Source organism: Takifugu rubripes, chromosome 14 (assembly GCF_901000725.2).
Source record: "Takifugu rubripes chromosome 14, fTakRub1.2, whole genome shotgun sequence".
Taxonomy (NCBI): Eukaryota; Metazoa; Chordata; class Actinopteri; order Tetraodontiformes; family Tetraodontidae; genus Takifugu; species Takifugu rubripes.
In genome coordinates this window covers 3580344-3605160 of record NC_042298.1, presented here as the reverse complement: position 1 = coordinate 3605160, position 24817 = coordinate 3580344, and the positions used below count along the sequence as shown (strand labels likewise).

General features: G+C 45.3%; 2 protein-coding genes across 3 annotated transcripts in view; one reads left to right on the top strand and one right to left on the bottom strand.

Moving 5' to 3' along the window:
- Positions 1-24089, bottom strand: part of mrpl11 (mitochondrial ribosomal protein L11) — a 32256-nt gene extending 8167 nt beyond the window's left edge. The window contains exons 1-2 of the mRNA XM_029847347.1: positions 23975-24089; positions 12061-12231 (exon numbers count right to left, since the gene is read on the bottom strand). Of these exons, the coding sequence (XP_029703207.1) occupies positions 12061-12183 (123 nt within the window). The 5' untranslated portion in view covers positions 12184-12231; positions 23975-24089. The remainder of the gene's footprint in view (positions 1-12060; positions 12232-23974) is intronic.
- Positions 1471-6605, top strand: tmem265 (transmembrane protein 265). 2 transcript variants are annotated; one of them, XM_029847345.1, is made up of 2 exons: positions 1471-1909; positions 4315-6605. In XM_029847345.1, the coding sequence occupies exon 2, from the start codon at positions 4317-4319 to the stop codon at positions 5370-5372; it is 1056 nt and encodes a 351-aa protein (XP_029703205.1). In that variant the 5' UTR covers positions 1471-1909; positions 4315-4316; the 3' UTR covers positions 5373-6605. The 2 variants fall into 2 exon arrangements, with proteins under 2 accessions (XP_029703205.1, XP_029703206.1); XM_029847346.1 differs by lacking the exon at positions 1471-1909 and adding an exon at positions 3377-3779.
- Positions 24090-24817: the final 728 nt, after the last annotated feature.

Sequence of the window (24817 nt, the reverse complement as noted above, 5' to 3'; positions counted from 1 at the left end):
GCACAGTGTTGAGCAGAGTGGGCGGGGCTAAAATACTGCATACCTGCAAATAATGACAGCAATGCAGTAAACTCCAAGGATTTTAAAGCCATGTGGGTTTTTTTTTTTAATGCTTTTTAAGGGTGAATCGACAGCTAGCATGGCGGCCTTTCACGCAAAAATAAATTTTATACGCCAGGCTGACGTCTTGCTTTGTTTTATTCTCAAGCCTAGTTCAAACTTTCCCAATCATGTCTGAAAAGTGATGACTGCGCTGTACCGTGGACAGCCTGTCCGCCCGGCTGCCCCCATCGCCTCCTCTGCTATTCTCACTGCTCTGCCTTGCCCTTTTTCCTGCCTCATTCCCCCTCTCTGGTCTGAAAGTGAGCCAGCATGGAGAATGACCTTCAACCACACCCACGGGGATCTGACAACAAAAAAGCCAGGGCACAGTAACAGGACAGACAAGAGGCAGAAGAAAAATGGATCCAAAATTAAAACACATCTATACGGAAAAGGGAAGAAAATGGAACTTGCCGGCAGAGCATAGACACGAATCTGACAAGAAAGATGAGTCTCTGTACTCCTCCTCACCATTCTGATGAAACTTCTCACTCCAGAATTTAACACTGAGAGCTACAGAATTGAGGGAAATGTGTTCTCAAGGCTTGATACACGTTGACATGCCCTGCATGAGGAAGTAGACATATTTTAAAGTGCACTTAAGCTTGACAGGATAGCAGAAATTAAATTCTTGAGCTGGCCTCCTTTTAAACTGCCTCCCTTTTTGACCAGATCTGTCCTGAGAAATTGCCAGATCTCCAGTTTATGTCTGCAGTAACTCAGCTGTAATGAGCTAATCTACAAGAAGGGAATGATTTTTCTTGTGTGACTAAGACAGTAAGTAGACAGACGGAGGACTAATTAAAGTTGTAACATCTGCCTTCTGAGCTCCAAATGTGTCTACAGGCTACAGACATTGATCGCTCCACTTCCCCGGCTCTTCCTTCCAACAGAAGAAGGGTAAATAAGGTATCAGCATGCCCCCAAACAATGCAACTAATCCTCCGCAAGTGGCCTCGTCGTCATCATTACTATTCCCGACGAGTGTAGTGTAACTGCGTATTTTGAAATCTCGGTGGCATGTTGCAGCTCGACGACCCCGCGCTGCCGGCGGGAGCAGAGGAGGAGGGACGCTGGATGTGGGAGGTCTGCGCCGGAGCACGTAACATGCTTACAAATGAACGGCACAACCAAACTCGGACGACGTGAGTGAGTTTCCCGTCGCCCTGCTCTCCGTGCGGCGCAGCTCGGACTCCTCTCCTCCGAGCCATCTCTCCCGGCTGGATCGAGCTGCCGCCTCCACTTTAACGATTCCGCGTCGCCGCCGCTCCACTTCTGACCGACTTGCCGCGCCGCGCCGCCGGAGCCGAAGCCCCATCCTCGCTAACCTCAGCGCACCCCCCCCCCCCCCCCCCCCCCCCCCCCCCCCCCACCCCCTGCACGGCTATCTGCCCCCGGCTGCTGTGTCCAAAGATAAACCTGACAGCAGCAGAAGCACACACTGCGGGAGGTGACAGACCCAGATTCTGAGCCACAACGAGCCTCTGCAATAAACCGCGCAGCCAAAGCAGATTACAGCTCCGCACAAAGAGGGGATGCACTGACAAATCCCCCCCCCCCCCCCTCAACACCCACAAAGTAGGGTCCGCTCGGAGGGGCTGTGGCGATGACTTCCTCCTGTTTGAGCCTCGACATGAGCCTTCTCTCAGGGCGAAATCCCGGACTCTGACTCCATCACCGCGCCCGGATCATCGGCCACAAAAGAGACTTTATCGGACGCGGACGGCGCTTCTCTCGAGGTGGGAAACGTTTCTTTTTGTCCATCAAGCCGGAAGGATTGAGCCCAAGTGCAAGACGAATGGTTTGGGTAATTAAAGATTCACTTTTACTACAAGAAATGCTGTGAACCTGCAGTTATGAAACAGGTGGCGCAGGCAAGTTTTCCTCAGCGTTGTAAAGGTGTTGCTCAAAATACTGTGGCAGCAAATGGTTGTTCGGAATATTCAAAGATGATCAGGGAAAGGTCGTGGCTGCAGCAGCACTTCTAACCTATGGATGTTACCTGACAGATCAACAGATGATTGAGTGAGGGTTTGGACAGGGGATTAATTCATCATTATCTGCGCACAGCGTTCAGGCTCTTTGTTGATTAATTACTCCACACATGGAGACACAGATGTTGCCCTGAAGCTTCTGCTGCTGCAGTGGCCCCCAGGAGAACTTCTGACAATCCCAGCCTTTGATGCAATAGCTCCATGTGGCGTGCTTGTGTCGATAAAATGCGGTTTTAAAATGGATTTGCTCTATTTGCTTCCGTCAGATTTGCTTTAAAGAATTATTATTTTGCACAAGAAGGATTGACTTCACAGATAAATTGGAGAAATGTGAAGGAAAGTGCACTGCCAGTGGATTCAATATTGGAAAAAAAAAAGAGGAATCCCATTTTTCATTCGTGTTAATATGTTATTATATATCGCTTACAGTGAAATGGGTTAGTTCACCTTGTCAACCCGAGCGACACTTTGCAGACAGGGAATGATGAATTCAGTCAATATTGATAAGCTGAATGGACACAGGAGTGTCGGCTCAGGCCTTCATGCTGGACAAAATAAATTGGAGGTGTTGACAGAATATCTGAACCCAAACACGGGCTGCCAGGGCGATTTCTAGGGTGAAGCTTCAGGCGCAGGTGTAAGGAGACATGAACTCGGGGTAAAACAGCAGCTGTAAACGTCTCCCTGCAGGGAGCTTCTTTTTTATTCCTCCCCCCCTTTTCAAAATCTATTGGACCAAAATTTAATTTAAAAATCAAGCCTTGCAGCAAAAAATTAATTTTCAGGAAAAAAGAAAACTCAAGCAAGGAGGAAAGGCTCCTGAGATCAGATATCATGAATACCAGCATGAGGCGGGCCCACCTTCCCACCGAGCCTCTGAGCTAATTCATCAGCCGAGATCATTCCTACCGTCTCCTCCTTGAATTATCCTAGTTGGAACATGGCTGTGCTAGTTCAGTAGTTCCTGAGAGGAATGTATCTGGACTCCTGAAACACGTGCCTCCAAGAGGGTGGAAGTCTCCCTGCATCAGCATCTTCCTCTTCTTTACCCTCGCCTTTCATTTCCCTGAACTTATTTTTGAAGTATTACAACTAGACTATAACACCTTAATGGGCACGGAGACCGCCAAGAGGCTCTTTAATCTTCCACTTGCAGTCATATGCTCATTCCGCCTTTTCGCATATATCTCAAACTCCCTTTTTGCCCGGTGGAGTTTCTTGTCCCTCTTCAATGATTCAAAGAGCACAGAGGAAATGGCAGAGCTACTGTTACTCTCACGGCGAGGGAAGCAATGATGAGTCTTTCATCACCAAGATATCGATACCTACACTGGCAGCCTTTTCTCTGAGGCCGTAATCATCCCGACAATCTCCCGCTCGATCACGATCCACTGTAGCCATTACGCCACGTGCGAGCTGCTAATGATTTTATATTATAATGGCATTGATCTGGTTGAGGGGTTGGCACCCAATGAGCAGCGCTGCGAAGGCGGCAGACAGTCGGCCATCAACAGACGCTGGTTTCATTACGCTGTAAAGTGAACCGTCATTCCTCATGTGATGTCAATACAGCAGTTTACACTGTCAGTGGCTGAGATGAGAGATGTAAAACAACCGTAATCGCCCTTCCTTTTCAGCTGAATTAACATGGCCAGCGTGCTCTTGCCCAGCTGAACAAAGCAGGTACACAAAGACTAGTTTATTTACATTCTGAGGCGGGGGGGGGGTTAGTCATTACCGAAGAATGTAGCACAAAGCAAGAATAAATATTCCATAATGGAGGCATGAAAAGAATTTGATAGGGCACCTGCCTGCATGTGAGTCCAATTAATTCCAAATAAGGAGAAAGACACAGCAGAAACACCATAAGACCAAATGTAACAGTGAGAACTTGAGGAAATCACCAAGAAGCTGAATGTTTCGACTTTCATGGAAAATGAAGACTTTAGTTCAAAGAGCAGGAGAGAGGGAGGGGAAGAAAAATTAACAAGCTTCCTGACAACAGCAGCCAGGGTAGATGTAGCTGTGGTTAAAGATCAAGGGCGTTTATTGCCTACCATGCAGCCGCTGCATTAAACCATAGCAACAAGTATAAAAATATTTGACATTTGATTTGAATTCATTCAGGAGGTGAGGGAGTTGTCCTGCAGTCTTCTCAGCTTTACAGCCTGTGAATCAGCAGACAATGTGCATTTATACCTGTGTGTGTGTCCCACAGGCATGGTGCCCACGCCCCAGGTGTGCGTATCAACCCTGGTCACGGTGAGCACAATGGCAGTGGTGGACCTCTACCTACTGGAGCAAAGCATGCTGGGTGTTCAGGGACCCAGCGTGTGGCAGTACACGTCGGTGTTGCTGGGCGACGTGGGCTTCCTCCTGGCCCTGCGCTTCGTCTCTGCCGGCGTGGTGTCGGAGGCTCGGTCGCCACGTCGAGGCTTCGCCAACGCCCTCTGGTTCCTCTTCCTTTCCCTGCTCCAGCTCAAACTCTTCTTCGTCTGCCATAACTACAGGGAGGAGCGCCGGCCGCCGGACCCTCTGGCCAGGAAGACCCTGACGCTGTTGCTGTCCATCTGCTTGCCTTCCCTGTTTCTTATCCTAACTGGAGCCGACCACATGACCCCACAGCGCCGAAAGCAGGAAGTCCGAGGTCGGCTACTGTGGGTGGTTGTGGACCTGCTGGATGTGCTGGACCTGCAAGCAGGGCTTTGGGAAGCCCAGGTCGGGGCTGCAGCAGGCGCCGGAGCTGCCACCGAGCAGAGGCTGCCAATCTGGGCCGAAGGCCTGGTTTTCTTTTACTGCTATGCACTCCTGCTGCTGTTGCCGTGTGTGGCCCTCACAGAGCTGGGGGCTACTGGCCTTCCTGGCCAGAGGGGGCCCCGTAGGGAGGGTCTGTACCCGTGGCTCAGCTTGGTTACTATCAATATCTTCACTCTTGCCCTGAGGGGCACGGGCATGCTGTGGTACAAGGACTCTCGCGTGTCCACGGTGTTCCTGGGGAAGAACCTGCTGGCTCTGGCTGTGAAGCTGAGCTCAGCCTGGGAGCGACACAAACAGGAGCACGATGCTGCAGAACCTGGGACTGCAGCTGCCGCAGAAACGGGGGACTCAAACCTGCCAAGCCAAAGCTCGGGGCAGGAGGAGGGCCAGGCCCAGGGGAAAGCACCTCCCTCTAATTATCACACAATGTCTTGTTCCCAAAGCCATACTCTTTCTCACATCAGCCTGGAGCCAAAGGAGACCTCCTTAGGGCCATCCTTCATCTCCCATGAACTCTAGAGTCGCTCAAACATGCTTGCATGATTACAAAAAGGATATTTTTGACTTGCAACACCGGGGTTGTGATACAATGGTGACGTACACTTGGCAAGCTTGGCTTTATGCACATGTCATTCAAGAAGCAGTTCATTACTGTGATTTGTGGAAGTGATTTTTTGTTATTGAATACCGGGGAACACCACACCAAGGTCTAGGAGTCTCAAATCTAAGCACAAATGCCCGACAATAGCATCAAATTCAAGTACCTATTGTGAATTTGTCTGAATTCAGACAGCTTTAGGTTGTGAGTGGAGTTTTTCCTCTCAGTTATTTCAATAAAATGTGGCTCCGCTCATTCACCATCCGGTTACGAGGACGAATCCTCTCTTTGGATTCAATTCATCTGCAAGTAGATAAAATCTCAAGACACACAACAGGGGACACTTTACCAGGAACATTCCTTAATAAGTGCTTGTACATATATTTTTCCAGAGGGTCAGAACTTTCATTTTTGGCTTGTCGCTCTCTAAGACAAATGGACGTCGGAGGACTGAGAACGAGAGTGCGCCGAGCCTAAAAACAAAAAGCATCTGAGAAGAGTCAGGAAATCAATATCAATGATCATAATTCATGCAGTGGATGTTTTCTCATGGTGCCACATATCTTTTATGTCAGGACCAGCTAAATTTACTGCTCCTGCAAGAGAATCTCTGTGCCACATGACATTCTGCCAGGTTGGGCTGATTCAAGACAAGCGCTGACTGATGTTAATTAGGTGTCTGAGAGTAAATGTTAATGAATGTTTTCCCTCAACACAGATTTACATGAACATCGTCACCTTGAGACGAGTTTAGAGCGTTAAAACATTCAAACGTCCTTTGCTCTGGACGTTAAATCTAGCATCGCAGATTTTAGCACTGCAAATGGGCATAACTCAAGATGCCAACTGTTGACAGTTTTTATAGAACATCTTTCAATGGCGGCTCTGTAAGCATTTTACATCATCTTAATCCTGCCGCAACACAAACTACAGCGCAGTTCTATTTTAGTACACTGTTTACAAAGACGGAATACCAATGTAAGTAATCCCTTTACAATTTCTGAACGCATTCAGATCCGTGTTTTGCTGTCTACCGTTTCTGTACTTCGTCTCAAAGTCTCTGTCCTTTTTTGGAAAAAAGGAAAAATAAAATAACCGTGTTTGTGCTCGTCCCGTCCTCAAATCCCTTTTTACACTTTAGATGAAAGGCCTTTTTTAATTCCTCTGAATTATGGATGAAGGCTTTTGTACAGAGGTGTGTGTTGTGGTTTGGTCAATGGGTATCAGTGGTTTATGGTTGGGATTAGCATTTGTCAAGGGTGCATGCTCCAGTCAAGTGCCTTGTTCCCCCATCCTGTGGGTCATCACGAGGCTTATATCAACCTCGTGGGACATTTCAATACTGTGACGTTATTCTACAGCTGTTCTGGGCTCCATCTCCACCACAGAGTGAAAAATAAAATGTTTCATTCTCGCCTGTTGTTGACATTTCATTGGCCATTAGGTTAGGAGAGATATTGGCAGGCTGTCGCCCATTCACCCTCTATCAGTCCAACCTATGCAAGACCAAAAAGACTTCCAGCCACAGAACTGCCTCATACATTCAAAATCCCCATTATATTCCAATGCAGGTCCTGTTCCCCAGGTACTGCAAACTGTGTTTATGTATTTTTGCTCATACTGCAACTGGCGGAGAGAATAGAAGTCACCCATGTATTCAAGCAACAAAAAAAGCACAGTCTTCAGAGAGGCACCCTGACAAAAGACCGTCATTTATCACAATTATGCTGGAAGCGCCATCAGCTTAGACACTCTCACGGTGATCCTTGGCTGTGCTGTCATGTCATCTGCCTTAAATGCTGAGAGGAGAGACGTCTTGACATTATAGTGGGAGTGCATGTCGAGCGTTGGGCTAAATGTGTGTGATGTTATTGCAAAAGAATGTTTTGCTCACCCGGTTGCATCTCCTGTGAGCCTGCAATTAGGGCTACTTATCAAAATGCAAGTGCAGATTCCCAACTCTTAATGGCTGATTCACAGATTGTATTAAGACTAATGTACATGCACTCGGGGAAAAAAGAACCTCCCTGATGGGTGGATAGGAGAATGTTTTCTGAGGACAAGCGCAGTGATAACCAATGTCAAGGACAGCTTCCAACGCTAACATGCTGGCTTCCTTTCATCGCCTCCTTCTCCTCTCGACATTTCAACACACACGCACGCACACATTTTGGATACATTCGCTGTTGGGCATATTTCTATTATACTAAAAGCAGCCCCTGCAAATGTCTGCCCCCTTTGCTACACCAGCTAAGCTGTAGATACTATGCTCAGCATATCCCTCCTTTCCCACTGGCTTTCATAATCTGATTCTGAAGAAAAGAACAAGAACCCACTTCTTATTTTTTTCTCCCTTTCACCAGCACTCTCTTTTCTACTGCTTCCATTCGCCTGTGCTAATTTCATTCCAGCCCGTTATTATTCTCCTGGACCAGAGCTGTCAGATTCCCTTTTTTGTCTCCTGCACCTTCTTTTATTTCTCTCGTTTGTTTAAATTTGCCCCCAGCTGACTGCCAGCCTACCTATCTGCACTTCCCCTGTCAAGGATGGTTAGTCAGAGCAGAGGGGAAAAGTAGTGAGGAGAAGAGGCTGGCTAAGATTAAAGGGCCGAGACCACTGCCTTGAGCAGAGCTGCTGCCGAATGCCATTTATTTACCGTTTGCTTCACCCTGTGTAAGCCTGATGGAGCACAGAAGCCCAGGGAGACGATTCGGCGCGACGCGTCGCCTCGACACCATGACATCCCAAACAGTCCAAAAAAGGCACCTTTAGACAAACATATGGCTTTATTTTGCCTGGCTGAGCGCTTGCTTTACCACCCATCTCACCTCATTACCCCGGACATGACAACAGCTACAGTATGCCCGGGAGCTCACACCCACCTTGTCTGGCAGACGGAGCCACATTCAAGCGACAGATGTCTAAATCATTCATCACAGCGCACCATCAGCAGCTCCGCTTTGGAAGAGAACTTCAAAGAATAGGCAATGAGAAAGACATTACGCAAAGTAATGTGGGACAGTCAGTGACATACCGAAGACAAATGCAGAAGAGAAACTAGTCTGAGAAACCAGGGGGACCGTCAGTAGGACTGAGAAAAGCTGGGTCACATGATGAAGCCATGTATAGACTCTAAATTATGCCTACAAAATAGGATTTATTTAGCAGCATTAAAGAATCTAAGTCCTAAACACGAGTTTCACCTTCCAGGCCACAAAATAAATTGTGCCATCACCTTTAACCTGAGTAAAGCTCTAGATTAAGCATACATAATTACCACTCCGTCTGGTTAACAAATTGACATCAAAAGGATTTATTATTGTACGAACAAAAGAAATACAAATGAACGAAATGTATTATCATCATCATTGTTGTTGTGATTATTGTCTCACTCTATGAATAATGGAATAACTCAAAACAATAAAAAAAAATCACTGATGACACAAGTTACAATTACAAAGGATTTCTTTCCAAATTGAGCATTATTCCAACGTTAAAAAAGTCATTTGGAGCGTATGTACAGAAGTGAATCAAACTTACATTTTTATAAAAGCTGTTAAATTGATGAAATGAAACCAAATGTATGACTTTACAGAAAAGAGAATAAAGCATATGAAGCATATTTGGCATTTCAAAATAAAAGCAGTGTGTCTATCTTTCATTACAAACTCATGATTACTGCGTGAGCTGAAAACTGCTGGAAGATTTAGCTTTTCTATGAACGGCTGACCTATTATCTGGTGGGATTTGGGGGATTCCAGCCTGACACTTTAACTATCTTCCACAATTCATCAGGATTTGTCTCAGAAACAGAATTTTGATGTCACCCCAGTGTTTCCCACTGGTTTGGGGGCTGGGGGCTGGACTGGCTCCTCCATAACTATTATTAACATTGTCTTGGTGAGACAGCCGTGACAACGGGTGTTTGAGGATCAGCTGACAAACTGTCTGAGGCCCCCAGAACCCAAAAGAACAATTTTGTCTCATCAGTCCAGTAACGTGTGGATCAAACAGTAACGTGTGCAGCAAACGTGTGTTTTACAGGAGCTTCTCACTGATGGCTCATCTTCACAGGGGTCTTCTGGTTGTTACAGTCCTCAGAGGACACGTTAACCTTCTGTGATTCCTCATTAGCTCCGTCTTTGATGGTTGAGCTTTTATTCCATCCGTTTAAAAAGGGAGTTTTCCATTTTCTTCCACATCGTTCTGGAGGCCATTTTGAAGCCGTTCAGCTCTTTTGAACTGAGCAACCTGTCATTTTCGGCACTTTTTTATTTGTTTTCCTCTCTCCAATCAACGGCCTCGCTCACTGAAACCCTCACCGCTGTTACTTTGAACAACCAAATATCTGATTTCTATCATTTTCTGAAAAATAAGATTGGATGTTTTTCTTGATATGAAGAGTTCTTAATGCTCTTGCATGGATTTCAAAGGCAATATCAGGATTTTAAGCTTTATTCCCTTTTTTGAATGCACTGCTACTATTATTTTGGACACAACTGTGCAACTGAAATAATTGGCATAAATAATCCATAATTAGACATATTTCTGAATGGGTCCCAAAAAAATGTAATCTGCAAATGTCAGAGAACCAAAACCATTTGTAGAAAACCAGGTAGTGGAGAAAAGGCTGCCAAAAATATTCAAAACCACTATTCTCTGGATATTTACTAAAGCTGGAAAACAGCACAACAGGGGATTAAATAAGAACATGACTGAGCTGAAGCACTAATAGCTGAAACTATTCCACGTGTTTACTGTGATTCTGATAGACTGACAATCATGTCATGTTGAGCGGTGTGTGTGTGTGTGTGTGTGTGTGTGTGTGTGTGTGTGTGTGTGTGTGTGTGTGTGTGTGTGTGTGTGTGTGCGCACGCCACGAAAGAGACGCTGTTGGGAAATGGATGTTTTCTGTTCTGACAGGTTTGTATGTCTCCTGGAATGCCACGACAAATAAATATACATTGAGAAAACATTTTACTTCCACAGAGTGCTGTATAGAAAAGCTGAATGACAGGGAGGAGGCCTGATTCTCAGCTTGGAGGTCCCAAGTGAAGCCGACAGGAGGGGAAGAAAAGAATGTAATTGACCAAAAAAATAAAATCATTCTTTAGCTCAATTTTACATGTATAGCGAGAAGGTGGAATGAGTTTATTGATGTTCAGGGTCGCTTTCACACATCAGTTCAAACGATCTGAATCTGTGCAACCCTGTTAATTACCGTGTTAAAATATGACCTTTCGAGCAGAGAAAGCTGCCTTCCGGCACGGTCAAACTCTAAAAAACCCCTCAATGTTATCCTTCATCATCATCCACCTGTATTTTCTATCTCCAGTTCTGCTTGTTCTCTCCATTTGCTGGGAAACGTGTGAGAGACCTATCTTCTGCGCGGTGTTGAACAGATGTCGGCGGCTGAAAATGAGGACGAAGAGAGAGGGAAAAGTGCAGAAAGACAGCGAAATGCTCAGCTGTGTGTGGGGTTTGTTCGTGCCGTGTTATCGTACGGAATTATTACATATCTGCTTTACAGTGATACAAACGAGTGAAGGTTGCTGCTGTTGCTGATAGCAGAGTTCCTTATTAACTATTAACTGTTTCAGGGGATGTAAAATAAGACAAATGTGACATTTTCACATATTCTGACATTCCCTTTTTCTCCAACATATTAATCACGTACAGGTTTTTCCACTCCTCACTCATTCATCAAGTCACATTTTTCTGCTCACACGAAGGCGGATGTGCCGCGCGATTTCACCTCCCGGTGCCAAGTGTTCGGCAGTGTGGAGGGGTAACGAGTGCCGCTCGCTAACTGGATCTCATTTGTGCGTCCAGATGAAGCGGGAGTTGTTTTCATTCACCCTTATTAAAGTAAATCCCCCTTTAAACAGCTGGGTGGCAGTTAAAGAGTAAACAGTGCACTTTTATGGCGACGTTTTTATACGAATTTGATGACGAAGGTTAAAAAACAATATGCCGGCGTGATCGGAAACAAGATTAATGAACAGAGCATCAGCACCGAGACAATGCTGCCTCAGTTGTTTTACCAACACCCTAAATAACCTGTTTTCATTGCTCAATGCTGGTGGAATGCCAACTTATTTAATGAGCGTACCAGCCCATACATACATTTTCCAGCTGGAATTACCTTCTTTTACCCTTAATTATAAAGAGCTTTAATAAAGCTTTAACGGTGCATCCCTGACCAATTAAAAAAAAGACACCACAAAGGTTCAGTCCAGACCGACAATGCAGAGAAGAGCAAATTCAACAAAACCAAGAGTTGAGATTCAGCTTTCTCAACTGGCTGGTAAACATAAAGTAATGCATGTATGGCAGCTGGTGTGGGTGGAGGCGTCTATGAGTAAACAGCAGCACACGGAGACAGTGTGGCAGCTACCTGCACGACGGAGCTGTTCGGAATAAGAATAGGAATATGAGCGGGCTGGGGTGGCGGCTGTGGTGTGGAATGGTGTGACTGAGCAGAAAGATACAGCTAATCATCGTTAATGAGAGCCGTGTTAATGAAATGAAGTCATTAATTATATCGTGCTGATTACTTGGAGTGAACAGATGGAACAAGAAATGAAATTGTCAGTGATTTTACAGTACCTGTCCCAGGATGGGGCCTAGTGGGGGCCCAGGGGCTGCTTGTCCAGACCTCACGATAGCCCGGATTACATTGTTTACGTCTACTTTTTTCACAGCCTTCGCCGCTTTGGAGATCTTCGACATCTCTGGGACTCCTTAAATTTGCCTCCGAGGCGAATGAGAACGCATCCACTGTAAACGCAAGAAAAACAAATTACACGAGCAAACACAAACGCAGCAAGTCTTTACGCGCTGGCCTCATTACATCATCATACACATGAATCGATACTGATCCCCACAGGCGAAACCCAGCGCTGTTCCTTTCTGAAGCGTGTGAATGATTAAAAAGAAATCTTAGCCTTCGATTTGCTCGGTGGGAGACACTTTCCCAAAGGTGTTTCCTGTTTGGATCAGCAGCCCAGTCAGAGAAGCCCAGCAGGTGGAGAATCATGAGTTCTGGCAGGATTTAAAGAAAAACACCACCGACTACAAGCCAAAACGCCTCCATCACCTACGCTCCGTTGCAGCTGTGTCACCAGACAAGAGTCAAGGACGGGTGAGATTAACGATGCAAGGAGGAGAACTGCAGGGGCTACATCCCAGATATGAACTTAGAGGCGGGTCAGCTTTCTCATTCCACCGTAAAGTGCATTTGCCAAATTAGGAGTCAATTAGCAGAGTGTGGAAATGGGCCTGAACGCCTGGTCTCTATCCTGAGAGACACAACACATAAAAGCAGGCCTATAATCCTCCACTGGAATGAAAGAGATAGTGGCAGAGCTGTTAAAAAAGAAAGCAGAAAAGGAGATAAATGACTGACGCCAGGGGACAAATGGGAGGGTTTAGGGTTGAGCCTTGTGATTAAAGAAAACCCTGCATTCAATGAAAATCAGCACTTGTGCGGAGAGACGAAAGCGCTGTAATGATTCATCGTAGGCAACAGAGGGTATCCAATTAGATCAACGGGGGAGACAGTAGGAGATATACGAGGCCTCCTGCTGGTTTTAGAGCAGCAAACGTGGAGGAATCGCCCTCAAGAAAAGTTGTGATTCTACGGGCCGCTGGTTATCCAGCAGCCGCTAAAGCGTAACGTCCACGAGGCAATATTTGTAAGGGCATTAAGCTGATAACCACACTGCAGAAGGAGCCCAAATAGAATCCATTTTGTTGTAATCCCCTCAATAGCCGCCTTTACAATGCATCTTGCATGGGCCGCTTCTTCTTCACAGGTCAATTTCACGCTATTCACCTAATGTGTTCAACCATTCCCCTGTAGAATAATAGTGCCTCAGTTTAGATTAATGCTGAAACCACTGGGAGAAAACATCACCACGCCAGTATGTATTAAATATTGAGGAGAATTCCACTTTTATTGGTATGAAGCTAATAATAGAAAACCTTGGGATTCGTAAAGTCTTGAAATTGAAAAAAAGAAAAAGAAAAAGAAAGAAACCCATCGTGCTTTAATGCATCAGAACTCTAAAGGTTGTTAGATTGGAGAAGTAAAATGCCAGTTCTGCTCACTAAACGGATGCTGTTAAGTTAATGAGGAATCTGGCCCAGGCAGGCATCACAAGTATGGAGAATTTACATTAGATTCAAGGAAGTAAACAGCAAAAAAAACATGGTTTAGGGCGGTGCAATAAGCCTCAATCAGAGCTCAGTTAATGGTTTGCTGTGAATAATCAAATCAAGGCCGCAGTAATTTGACAGGAACAAACACAATTTCAAGCTATTCCTAAGCCTGAATATTACATTTCTACAGCAATTACTGGCAACGGTGTCACCAATAACAGGGAGTGCAGAGAAGGAGCAATTTGTTTGCTTCGGGTTGCAGTGCAGAAGGGCTTTGTGGAAACGTGCTCAATAAGTGACACACCGCAGAGAAGCCTGTAAATTACCACCTTAAGCAGAGATGAGTTGTAACCAAGGAATAAAACTGCACGACTGTAGAAGCGTGCTCCACTTGCTGTTGCTGTCAATAATGCGGCTCAATTAAATAAAGTGTTCTCCGCTTTAATTTGACATTGAGGCTGGCAATCACATCACGCCAGTTTGATTAATTAAACGCCTGAGGGTAGGCTAATCTAACCTTTACATCTAATACGTTTTCTGGCACGTCCAGGGAGAAATGTGCAGCGTCGTCGTGGTCTCCTGGTGCCTGTCACAGCACGGCACAGGTGGGTTTTTGACAGAGATAAACATGTCAAGAACACACAGCACACAGGAGAAAAGCAAAGGGAAAAAAAATCAGAGACACTGCAGATCTCATTAAGAGACTAAAGCCTAAATCATAAGAATAAATCAATTAAATCTGACTGTACTTTAAAGATGCTGCTGACCTTGACTAGGGAAATGAAGTCAGTTTAATGCGGCGTTTGTTGTCGGGGATGTTATTCGCTTCAGTTTTCATCAAAGAAACCAGTCAACCAGTTGTTAATCTATTTTTTTCAGCATTATTCAAAGACATTAACTCAGGTTCTGCTCAGCTCACTGGATGAGAGATGAGAATGCATCTTCTTAAATAAAAACTCTATACCACAACAGTGTACAGTAGCCCTGCTAATCTCTCTTTAACTTATCAGGAACTGGCCGTCAGATTTCCCTGATTATCTAAACCTATAATTCGTACTGTTAGCTGCCGCCGTTGTCTATGCCATGGTATGTTCTTTTTATTACATCAAATACAGATTATTTGCATATTATCGCGCTGCTGTGTCTGTGTTGCTGGAGGCCTTTTTTTTTAAGTAAATGCCAACAACGATAATCTTCTCCAGCGTTGATGAAAAGAAGCTTTTAAATTTGATGGTAAAATAATATGCTAATTTCAAAAGCCCTAAAGGCTGTTCGCAGAAATTGAACATGTCCGACACAAATTTTTAAAAAAATTGATAACGACTGGTTCTGCTGGGAAAGACCAGTAAAACAGAGGTGATTTAAAAAAGATGGGGTAAGAAAATATGATACAGAGAATATAAACAATCAGAATTAGAATAGTGCCATTGTTAGGAGGGTCTGTCACAATGAAAAGCTTTGAAAGATCCTTTTTTAGAGGAGAGCTAAAGGATGTCAGTGATCCTGTAAGCCTCAGGATCTCCTCAGAGCCACAAAGGTCTGCTCGCTCTTTTGTCTATAGTGGGATTATAGTCCTGCCCCAGGACCCAGGACTGAGCTCTGGCACACCGTTCCAGCATCATTCAAACTAAGCTATAAAGCCATTTAATACTCAAATCTTCAAGTCGATTGTGAAGTGCACGCTGGTGATCAGCCGTGCAGCAGTAACGCGGGGCTGATGTGAAGCAGCTGCATGTGAATGAGCCTTTAAAAACACTCATCCAGGTGGATGTTTACAGCTACTGTACATACTTGGAATAATGATGGATTCTGTCTTTAAAGTTGCCCTTAAAATTGATTTCTGACGCTTAAGTGACAGAGATACCGAGGAATTGGTCAGTGAAGAACACCAGAGCTCAGTGAAGGCGGCTCAGGTGTTCATGGCAGTCCAGGTCACTGGACAACATCTGGATTTGTGTTAATCACAGTGTTAAAAATGCAGCAAAGAGACGAGTGAGGGAGGCCTCCAAGGCACATATGATGACATGGTCAACATTTCTGTCAATGTGCACACTTCAGTAAGTGGTAGACACAATTATCTCCAAAAGGCTACACATTTTTTGGATTTTTACAATTTTTAAAGTAACAGAAAAACATAAAATGGGCATGCTGCAAATGTTTGAGCACTCTGCATAGTTAGTACCTAATAGCATCCCCTTTGGCACCGATCACAGCTCATAAATGTTTTCCGTAGCAGCCAAGAGGGTTTCAGTTCTTGTTTGAGGCGTAATCACGGATTTTTCCTGGCAAGTCTTAGAGTTCTGTGAGATTCTTGGACCATCATGAAAGCACTGCTTTTTTGAGGGTTATCCAAAGATTTTCAGACGTTTTTGGGAGACGTCTTCGTATCAACTCAAAGTTTGTTCTTACAAATGGTGATTTAGTTGTTGCCAGAATATGTTGAAAATTGCTGAACCCATTATTCCCTCTATCTGTGAAAGGATCTTCAGTTCAAGTCAACAGAAATTCGGCCCAGAACCAAAATTCTTGCATGTTGCTGCTTGTGGAAGACTCCAAGGGCTACTGAAAGATCCACATTCTGGTGTGGAAATGCTGCTCAGAGATGCCGGCTATACAAGAAAAGTGGAGCACGGTGCTCCCAAATGTCGTAACATGCCTGACTTTTTTGTATAAATCATTTTTGACCTTGACGTTAAAGGTGAACATATATTTGCTGTTGTTGTTGACCGTGTTTGTTTCATAAAAATAATAAAAAAGGGGGAAAATATGTGACAGGTCAGCATCGACAGTCTGAGAGGAGATTTGTTCAGCAAGAATTCTGCAGCATCTTAAAGCGTGATTAAATAGACAACGTTAACAAAAAAAAGCTTCTGGAGAACATTTCTGTGCTCTCGGGGGAAAAAAGGTTGTGTTGTGAGGCTACAATAAAGCTAGGTTGAATCAGATGATACGGTTATCACCAAAAACACTGGAGCTGCTGTCAAAGATCGATGTAATTAAATGAAGCTCCAGATCCCTCAAGAAAACCCCGGGACAGACGGCGGTTCTTTACCGTCAGGCCTCAAGAGCCATAACTCCGGGATGACTTGTTCACTCCTGAAAAATAATCATGTCTGTAACCAGCACAGTTAAAAGAAGGAGAACGAGCAGCAGGGTGCCCTGGTGCTTTGTTTGGATGGCATCACCTTATGAATTAGTAGCCAAAGATTAGCAGTGATCCATGAGCTGAAAGCAACAACTGCGCAGAACAAATGTACTGTGCTGCGATGGTTAGGGGAGGCACACCGGATGCTCCGGATAGATTTAGAGATAACGCCAGATATAAAGTTACCAAGAGCTGCTCATGAGCCAATGCTGTTCTGAAACATTAGTATTCATGCCAACCGACGCCGGCCTGGAGCTATTGATCGCTGGATGCCAAGTCCTAAAGGCCGGTCAAATGGAACGAAGACCTCAAGAAGAGTCTGAAAGATCCCAGCAGAAAAGGGAACTTACACGGCCTCATTTATCTGAAGCAGTCCAGGCTTGATGGTCTCAGCCCTCCCAGTGCCGAGCTGAACGCGTGCCCTTCAGAAGTAAACACCGACCCAGAAGAACATCAGGCCGTTTGATGAAACACCAAATCTCATTATTTCCAAGCAATAAAGCCCAAAGACGGGCCTCATGTCTGAAAAGCAGTCTGCTTATCTTGGAATAAATAATAATTCCTAACACCAGATTTATTTCTTGGCTTTATCTGATGTTCCTGCTGCGCCCAGATGTTAATTTGTGTCAAAAACACTTCAGAAAGTCTTCAGCATATTTCGCAGTCACACAATTTTTTTTAATTTATCACAAAAGCCTGCTGGTTTGAATCTGGCTCAAGAGAACACCATCGGCCATTACTTTTGTCTAAACTTTGAAGATAAAGGCCTGAGCTTCAGAAGCAGCACTGTAAATGTTGGAGCATTGAAAAAAATGTTATTTTTGACAGGCCACATCCAGGCAGCCCTGAGAATGTGCCTCTAAAAAGGTCAAAATCATCTTTCAACATCCTGTACTCCAATTTGTAGCGTCATAATGACTGATGGATATCAGCGGACGGCTAATGCTGCGCAGTATTTGAGCAGCATTGACAGGCAGGCTTGTGCCTGGTGGTCTGGATTAAACCTGCTCTTATAAGGACCACTTATATGACCTTCTGTGAGCCTCTTAATCATCTACAGCTTAGTGGTCAGCAGATGAGACCGGGGCTGTTTAACAGCCTTGAACCCAATGCTCCATAAATGTAAATCAAGCTCATTGGTGGGGAGGAACATATGGAAACACAGTTTGGAGTGGAGACACAGCAGGCAGCACTCCAATCAGAGCTTCCCACTCTAATGTTAAAACTTTACAGTCAGAATGATGAACGATAACTGCAAATCACACTCCAAAACACAACTGAAGGCATTTCACAACAACTGCTGAGCACATTAAACTGTGGAGCTGATCACTACTGTGGATCAGTGCATGCTTACATTGGTGCTTCCGGGGAATACAGAGCAAGGCCGGACTCAGGTGAAGCTAAATTATTAGAGGAAAAAGTCATTTTTCACAACAGATATTTTATTTAGCACTGCACAGTCATTACAGAGAGCTATTATAATGTACTGACTTTAGAATATTAATTGCCACCAATGTTAAAGATTACTACAGGGCCCACATTAAAAAATAAGTGACTAATTTTAAAAAGAATCATTAACTGCACACTTGACAGTTATCTAGAAATGCGGCTTCAATTAACCATAGACGCAGTGTGAGGAATGGCTTTTTGACCTTATAATTCATTACAGAATGTTCTTTATAATGTAATAACCTTAATCTATAGAACTTTCCCTATGTGCTTCAATAGATAAAGTCGTGTCTAACCACAGAAGGCTGACTTTATTCCTCATAATTCTCCCTTTAAGACTGAACCGGCTGCTGTGGTGCTTCTGCTGTCGGGCTGTTTTTCACAGTGTCCTGACAGACACATTTGCAGTTGATGGAAATCTAAACGCAGGATTCTAATGCTGAATGTTCATTAACCACCACCTCTGGTGTAATGAGGGTACGTGTCCCCCGCCCTGCTGTCAGCCAGCAGCACCGCAGCACCAGGGACAACACCCGTCAGCCGCGGCTGTGGGGAGGCTGTTGGGGAGGCTGTTGGGGAGGCTGTTGGGGGGCTGTGGGGAGGCTGTTGGGAGGCTGTTGGGAGGCTGTGGGGGAGGCTGTTGGGGAGGCTGTTGGGAGGCTGTTGGGAGGCTGTTGGGAGGCTGTGGGGAGGCTGTTGGGAGGCTGTGGGGAGGCTGTTGGGAGGCTGTGGGGGAGGCTGTGGGGAGGCTGTTGGGAGGCTGTGGGGAGGCTGTGGGGGAGGCTGTGGGGGAGGCTGTGGGGAGGCTGTGGGGGAGGCTGTGGGGAGGCTGTTGGGAGACTGTTGGGAGGCTGTGGGGAGGCTGTGGGGAGGCTGTTGGGAGGCTGTTGGGGAGGCTGTTGGGAGACTGTTGGGGAGGCTGTGGGGAGGCTGTGGGGAGGCTGTTGGGAGGCTGTTGGGGAGGCTGTGGGGAGGCTGTTGGGGAGGCTGTGGGGAGGCTGTTGGGAGGCTGTGGGGAGGCTGTTGGGGAGGCTGTGGGGAGGCTGTTGGGGAGGCTGTTGGGAGACTGTTGGGGAGGCTGTTGGGGAGGCTGTGGGGAGGCTGTTGGGAGACTGTTGGGGAGGCTGTGGGGAGGCTGTGGGGAGGCTGTTGGGAGACTGTTGGGGAGGCTGTGGGGAGGCTGTTGGGGAGGCTGTGGGGAGGCTGTTGGGGAGGCTGTGGGGAGGCTGTTGGGGAGGCTGTGGGGAGGCTGTGGGGAGGCTGTTGGGGAGGCTGTGGGGAGGCTGTGGGGAGGCTGTGGGGAGGCTGTGGGGAGGCTGTTGGGAGGCTGTGGGGAGGCTGTTGGGGAGGCTGTGGGGAGGCTGTTGGGGAGGCTGTGGGGAGGCTGTTGGGGAGGCTGTGGGGAGGCTGTGGGGAGGCTGTGGGGAGGCTGTGGGGAGGCTGTTGGGGAGGCTGTGGGGAGGCTGTTGGGGAGGCTGTGGGGAGGCTGTGGGGAGGCTGTTGGGGAGGCTGTGGGGAGGCTGTTGGGGAGGCTGTGGGGAGGCTGTTGGGGAGGCTGTGGGGAGGCTGTTGGGGAGGCTGTTGGGGAGGCTGTGGGGAGGCTGTTGGGAGACTGTTGGGGAGGCTGTGGGGAGGCTGTGGGGAGGCTGTTGGGAGGCTGTTGGGAGGCTGTGGGGAGGCTGTGGGGAGGCTGTGGGGAGGCTGTTGGGGAGGCTGTGGGGAGGCTGTTGGGGAGGCTGTTGGGAGGCTGTGGGGAGGCTGTTGGGAGGCTGTTGGGAGGCTGTGGGGAGGCTGTGGGGAGGCTGTTGGGGAGGCTGTTGGGGAGGCTGTGGGGAGGCTGTTGGGGAGGCTGTGGGGAGGCTGTTGGGGAGGCTGTGGGGAGGCTGTTGGGAGGCTGTTGGGGAGGCTGTTGGGAGGCTGTGGGGAGGCTGTGGGGAGGCTGTTGGGAGGCTGTTGGGAGGCTGTTGGGAGGCTGTTGGGGAGGCTGTTGGGAGGCTGTGGGGAGGCTGTTGGGAGGCTGTGGGGAGAAATGCTGGCAATTGCAGCAGAACATACAGTGTTCCAGTAAAGTGTGGGTTGAAGCCGGGCTCATGTGCTTGAAGAGTGATTACTCTGTGTCTTAGTAAGAGCATTATCTCTGCTTGCCTGCATTCAATCGCAGTGAGACCACTTCGCCTTATTGGTGTCCCAGCACAACACTTCCTCTAACCATCATGTCAGAACGCCACAGAACAAGATGTAAAGCAAACGACAGGGGAAAAAATATTGAAGTAAATGTAAAGAGTTTACTCTCACACACTGGCTGATGCCTTTTTGCAGACATATAGCATGTTTTATCTTTTAGCTAGACCACAGATGAGCACGTCTAGAAATAGGCCAGAGTGACATTTAAGGCTCGACAGTATCTTTCATCTCACAAGGAAAGAAAAGAACTTTTCACACTGGCACAATATCGCGGCTTGGTGTGTCAGAAGGCTGACGGCCAAACGTTCAATCCTGCACTCATCTGTAGAACGAGGTCTTAGGCTGCAGAAAGTCTTTATTGTTAGAAATGAATGCTGTTTTGTAGATATGTTTTTGGAAAAAGAGAGAAATGTGAGTGGAAGCAAATATTAAACGTGATAAGGCAGAAACTATTTCACTAAACCACTTTTTCCAATTACAGAAACAAAAAACTTATAACAAATGATCCTTTAAACCCTATTCTTTCATTAATCAATATAATTGCATATATTCAAGAGACACTCACTGGTTCAGTTGCTTGTTAACACAAATAGCTAATCAGCCAATCACATGGCTGCAAATCAACACATTTATGCTTGTAGACGTGGTCTAGACAGCTTGCTGAAGTTAAACCAGCATCAGAATGTGTTGGGGAGAAAGTGATCAGGTTTCTTCCCGTGCTGTTGCCATCAGAGGAATGAGACGGAAGCTTCAGTTCACTCGCTGCAAGGGCAGCCACACGTCTGCAGTGTGAGCTACAAGTGTGGGCCCTGGTGAGGTTTATTCTTATCCTAGCACACGAACATGTAAGATTACAATAAGCGTAAGTGTAAACGTCATATGATAAAGCGTAAGCGTCACAGGATAAAACAAAGCATGATATATACAAAGGAACATATAAGAAAATGGGGGATGGATGGTCAGGTGGTCTCCTGCTATCCTGAGGTAATATCCTGATTTTCACCCACAACCTTCTCTGTGTTTATAGAAAATGGTCTGAAAAAGAGAAAACGGCAGCTTTGCGGACAGAAATGTCTCACTGAGAGAAGAAAGTGAGGCTACAATTCACAAAATTGGACAACAGAAGACTGGAAAACGTTGCCTGGTGTGACGAGTCTCAATTTCCGCTGCAACATTAAGATGGTCCTGTTAGATGTGGTGTAAAAAGCATGAAAGATGTGCAGCTTTGTCCTAATGGTTCAGGCTGCTGGTGATGGAGGTTCAAGTATGCCATTATGGCAGTTCTGAAGGCGCAAGGAGGTCCAACCTTTTACTAGCAAAGTGGACCAAATAAAGTGGCCGGTGAGTGTCTGTCATAGCCTGTTTGACCTAAACGAAGTTAAAAATTCAACAAATTAGCCCGAGATCATAATCAGACAACTACAATGACGACATCTAAAACAACAGACTTAGCAAAAGGCAAAAGACAGAACTGAGATGTGATTTTTCTCCAAGGAGACGGGGTTGTGACCTTAAAAAGATTCATTTTCCAGAGCTGGAGCTCAGAAACTGCAGCCACAATGTTACAGTAAATCTCTTTGAACCTCGCCGCCATGTGCCCCTCGAGTCTGAGCTGCTGTTGATGGGACTTTCATTCAGGCTTGCGAGGATCTATTATTAATATATCAGTGTGGGTGTCAGGTACTGCAGAATAAAATATACAATCAGCCTTAGTTTAAACAAAATTGTATATTTTGTGGCCCAGGTTGGACAGATATTAAATGACTCAGCTGTTTTGAACACCTTGAACTATTCAGGCATACAATATACATCAAATGGTTCACAGCCTTGCAGCTGGTACCCAGAGAGGCCGACAGAAAACAGGACAAAACGCAGCTATGAAAGATTTCATTTTTTGTCGGTTCTCGATTCTCCACTAACTCCCATCATGACAGCAAATCAATACAGTTAGACATGCAGCAATAGAGAAGGATTTAAAAGGGAGTATTGTTCCTAACCACGTTCCTCCTTTTATGATCGCAGTGTACCATTGTCTAATGGATACTTCCAGCAGGATAACAGACTAGCTCGCAAAGCTCAATCCTATGAAATTGATTTATTGAGGATGAAAATAAGTTTAATGTACTCAAATGGTCTCCAAAGTAACCAAATGTTGTTCCAGCTGAGTGCATTTGGAATTCCTCGGAACAGGAGATTCACATCGTAGATGCGCAGATGAGAGGTCTGCAGCAGCTGCCTGATTCTTTCCAGTCAACTGAGACAAAAAGTGCAACAACCCTGTTGAATAACAGGATTACCGATGTGCACCCAATAATACAGCCATGCCAGACAGGTTTAAAGCTTGTCAAAATGGCTTCGACTGGTTAACCAACACATCTGACCAGCTTCAGTTCAACGATTGTCTCACTCTGGATTAGTTCGGCTCTTCCCTCTGACACTGGGCTAAACGACAGCATTAAACATGTCATATCAGTCAAAGAATACTTGACTGCTTTGCTGCTACTTGATGAATATTTTAGCATTGGTGTGAGTGATTTCTTTAAGAATATTTGTGATCGCTCATTAATCCAAAGCAATAGTAATAACAATAGTGTCTAAAAATTCTACATCGAGGTCACCATGGCCCTCTGCATTATGACCCTTTAATATACTAATAAACAGAGTTTCAGGCATATTTTGCAACATCACATAAAGGAAATAAGTACAAACAAAATGAAACTTGTACTTCTGTATCAACTGTATGTTGATCCTCCCTCTCCGATGAGAAAAAACTGAACAGAATCAATTTTATGAAAGTACTGTAACAATAACACAAACTGATTTGGGAGAAGAAAAAACACTTTCCCCTGTCAAATATAAGCCAGTAGAATGAGCCACTGCCAAAAAACCTCATCTACGGGATCAAGACCTTGTTTCTTAGTTGCAAGTTTGCTTTGCATCAATGTCTGTGTCAAAAATGTAATAATTAGACACATTAAATGAAACATTTACATATGCATTTGACCTGAACCGCTGAGGAGGCTCTTTAAGGGTGTTCCATATGTTAAACTATTCATAATTACACATATATTCTATCAAGGTCATCTAATCCAACACCTTTACTATAAAGTCAATTTGACTTTACTGGACTAAAACTATAACTTGCTCATAGCTTAGTACAGAAAAGAACAGAACCCTATTTTTTCCATTCTGATAGTGCTGACAAAGTTTGTGTAGCTCCTTATGTTGGTAGTTTCTCTGCTTCTATTATAAATTAACACATTGTTCAACCTCTATTAAAAATTCTGATCCTATTTCAGATGCTGTGTGTGCAGTACTTAATTTTAGAATATTTTCAATTTTATGTGTTAAATCCTAACAGTAAGCTCAATAAAAGACGTCTTACAGGTATATTTTGACAAAAGCATCAAAATATTTGTTATACAAGCAAAATGTTGCTAATATGCTCTAGAAATGTCACATTTGAAACACTAGTCTTAGACTAACTGCATTTGAACTTACTAAATTAAGAGCGCCGCCAAAATAACACAACTGCATAAAAACACGTTGAAGAGAAGCGTTTAACACATGATTTTAACGTACCTGCCAGTCGTAGTTTACCTTCACGCCGTTTGCAGCATCCTTCAGGGCGCAGACATGTTGGATCACTCACCACGGCGCCAACGCTGCAGCTGCCCGTGATGGCTGCCCCCTGCTGGTGTGGCGGGGTAACTGCAGCCTTAGGAAGGACCCCCCCCCCCCACGGGCAGACACTGGGAATTGGATGCCGACCCCACCTTTTGTTACAATACCCATCATTTTAAAACAAGTCTATGACCCGGAAGGTTTTAAGAATGGAGGTTATTCAAAGCTGCTTAAATAGTAACCTGTAAAAGTGGTGTCCTCGGAATATGTCACCTTTTTCCGGTAGCTTGTACAGATATTTGCACTGCAAGGAGTCCTTCAAAGATGTTCATTTCTTCATTTTAGGAAAGAGAAGTGTATATCTTGTTGAAATTCTTTAAAATACATTAACAGGCTTTGAAGGATATAACATTTTTTGCCTGCATTCAAAAAGCACAGACCTGGTGCCTTCATATTTGCTCCTCTGGATGTGTCAGTGGCAAAATTCCCCGTCAGTGCTTGAACGTCAATATTCCAGGTCATGCTTTTATTAGAGGCAAAACGCTTAGAGTATCACATTTGTCTGAAGTCTCTGTCTGCTGATGCTTGTTTTACATTTCTTTCAAGTCCACTGCTTCACTGAGAGTATGAAGACATCACTCACACTGACAGGACCTGCCTCTCCACGTAACGTGTTTGGTTCTGCGGGATTCTGCAGCTTTGCTAAAAGAAGCACGCAGAGAGATAATGTTTTGCTTCCATAATGAGATAACATAGGGATTAGAGACATTTCCATTAAGACTTATAGAAACACAGCTGCTC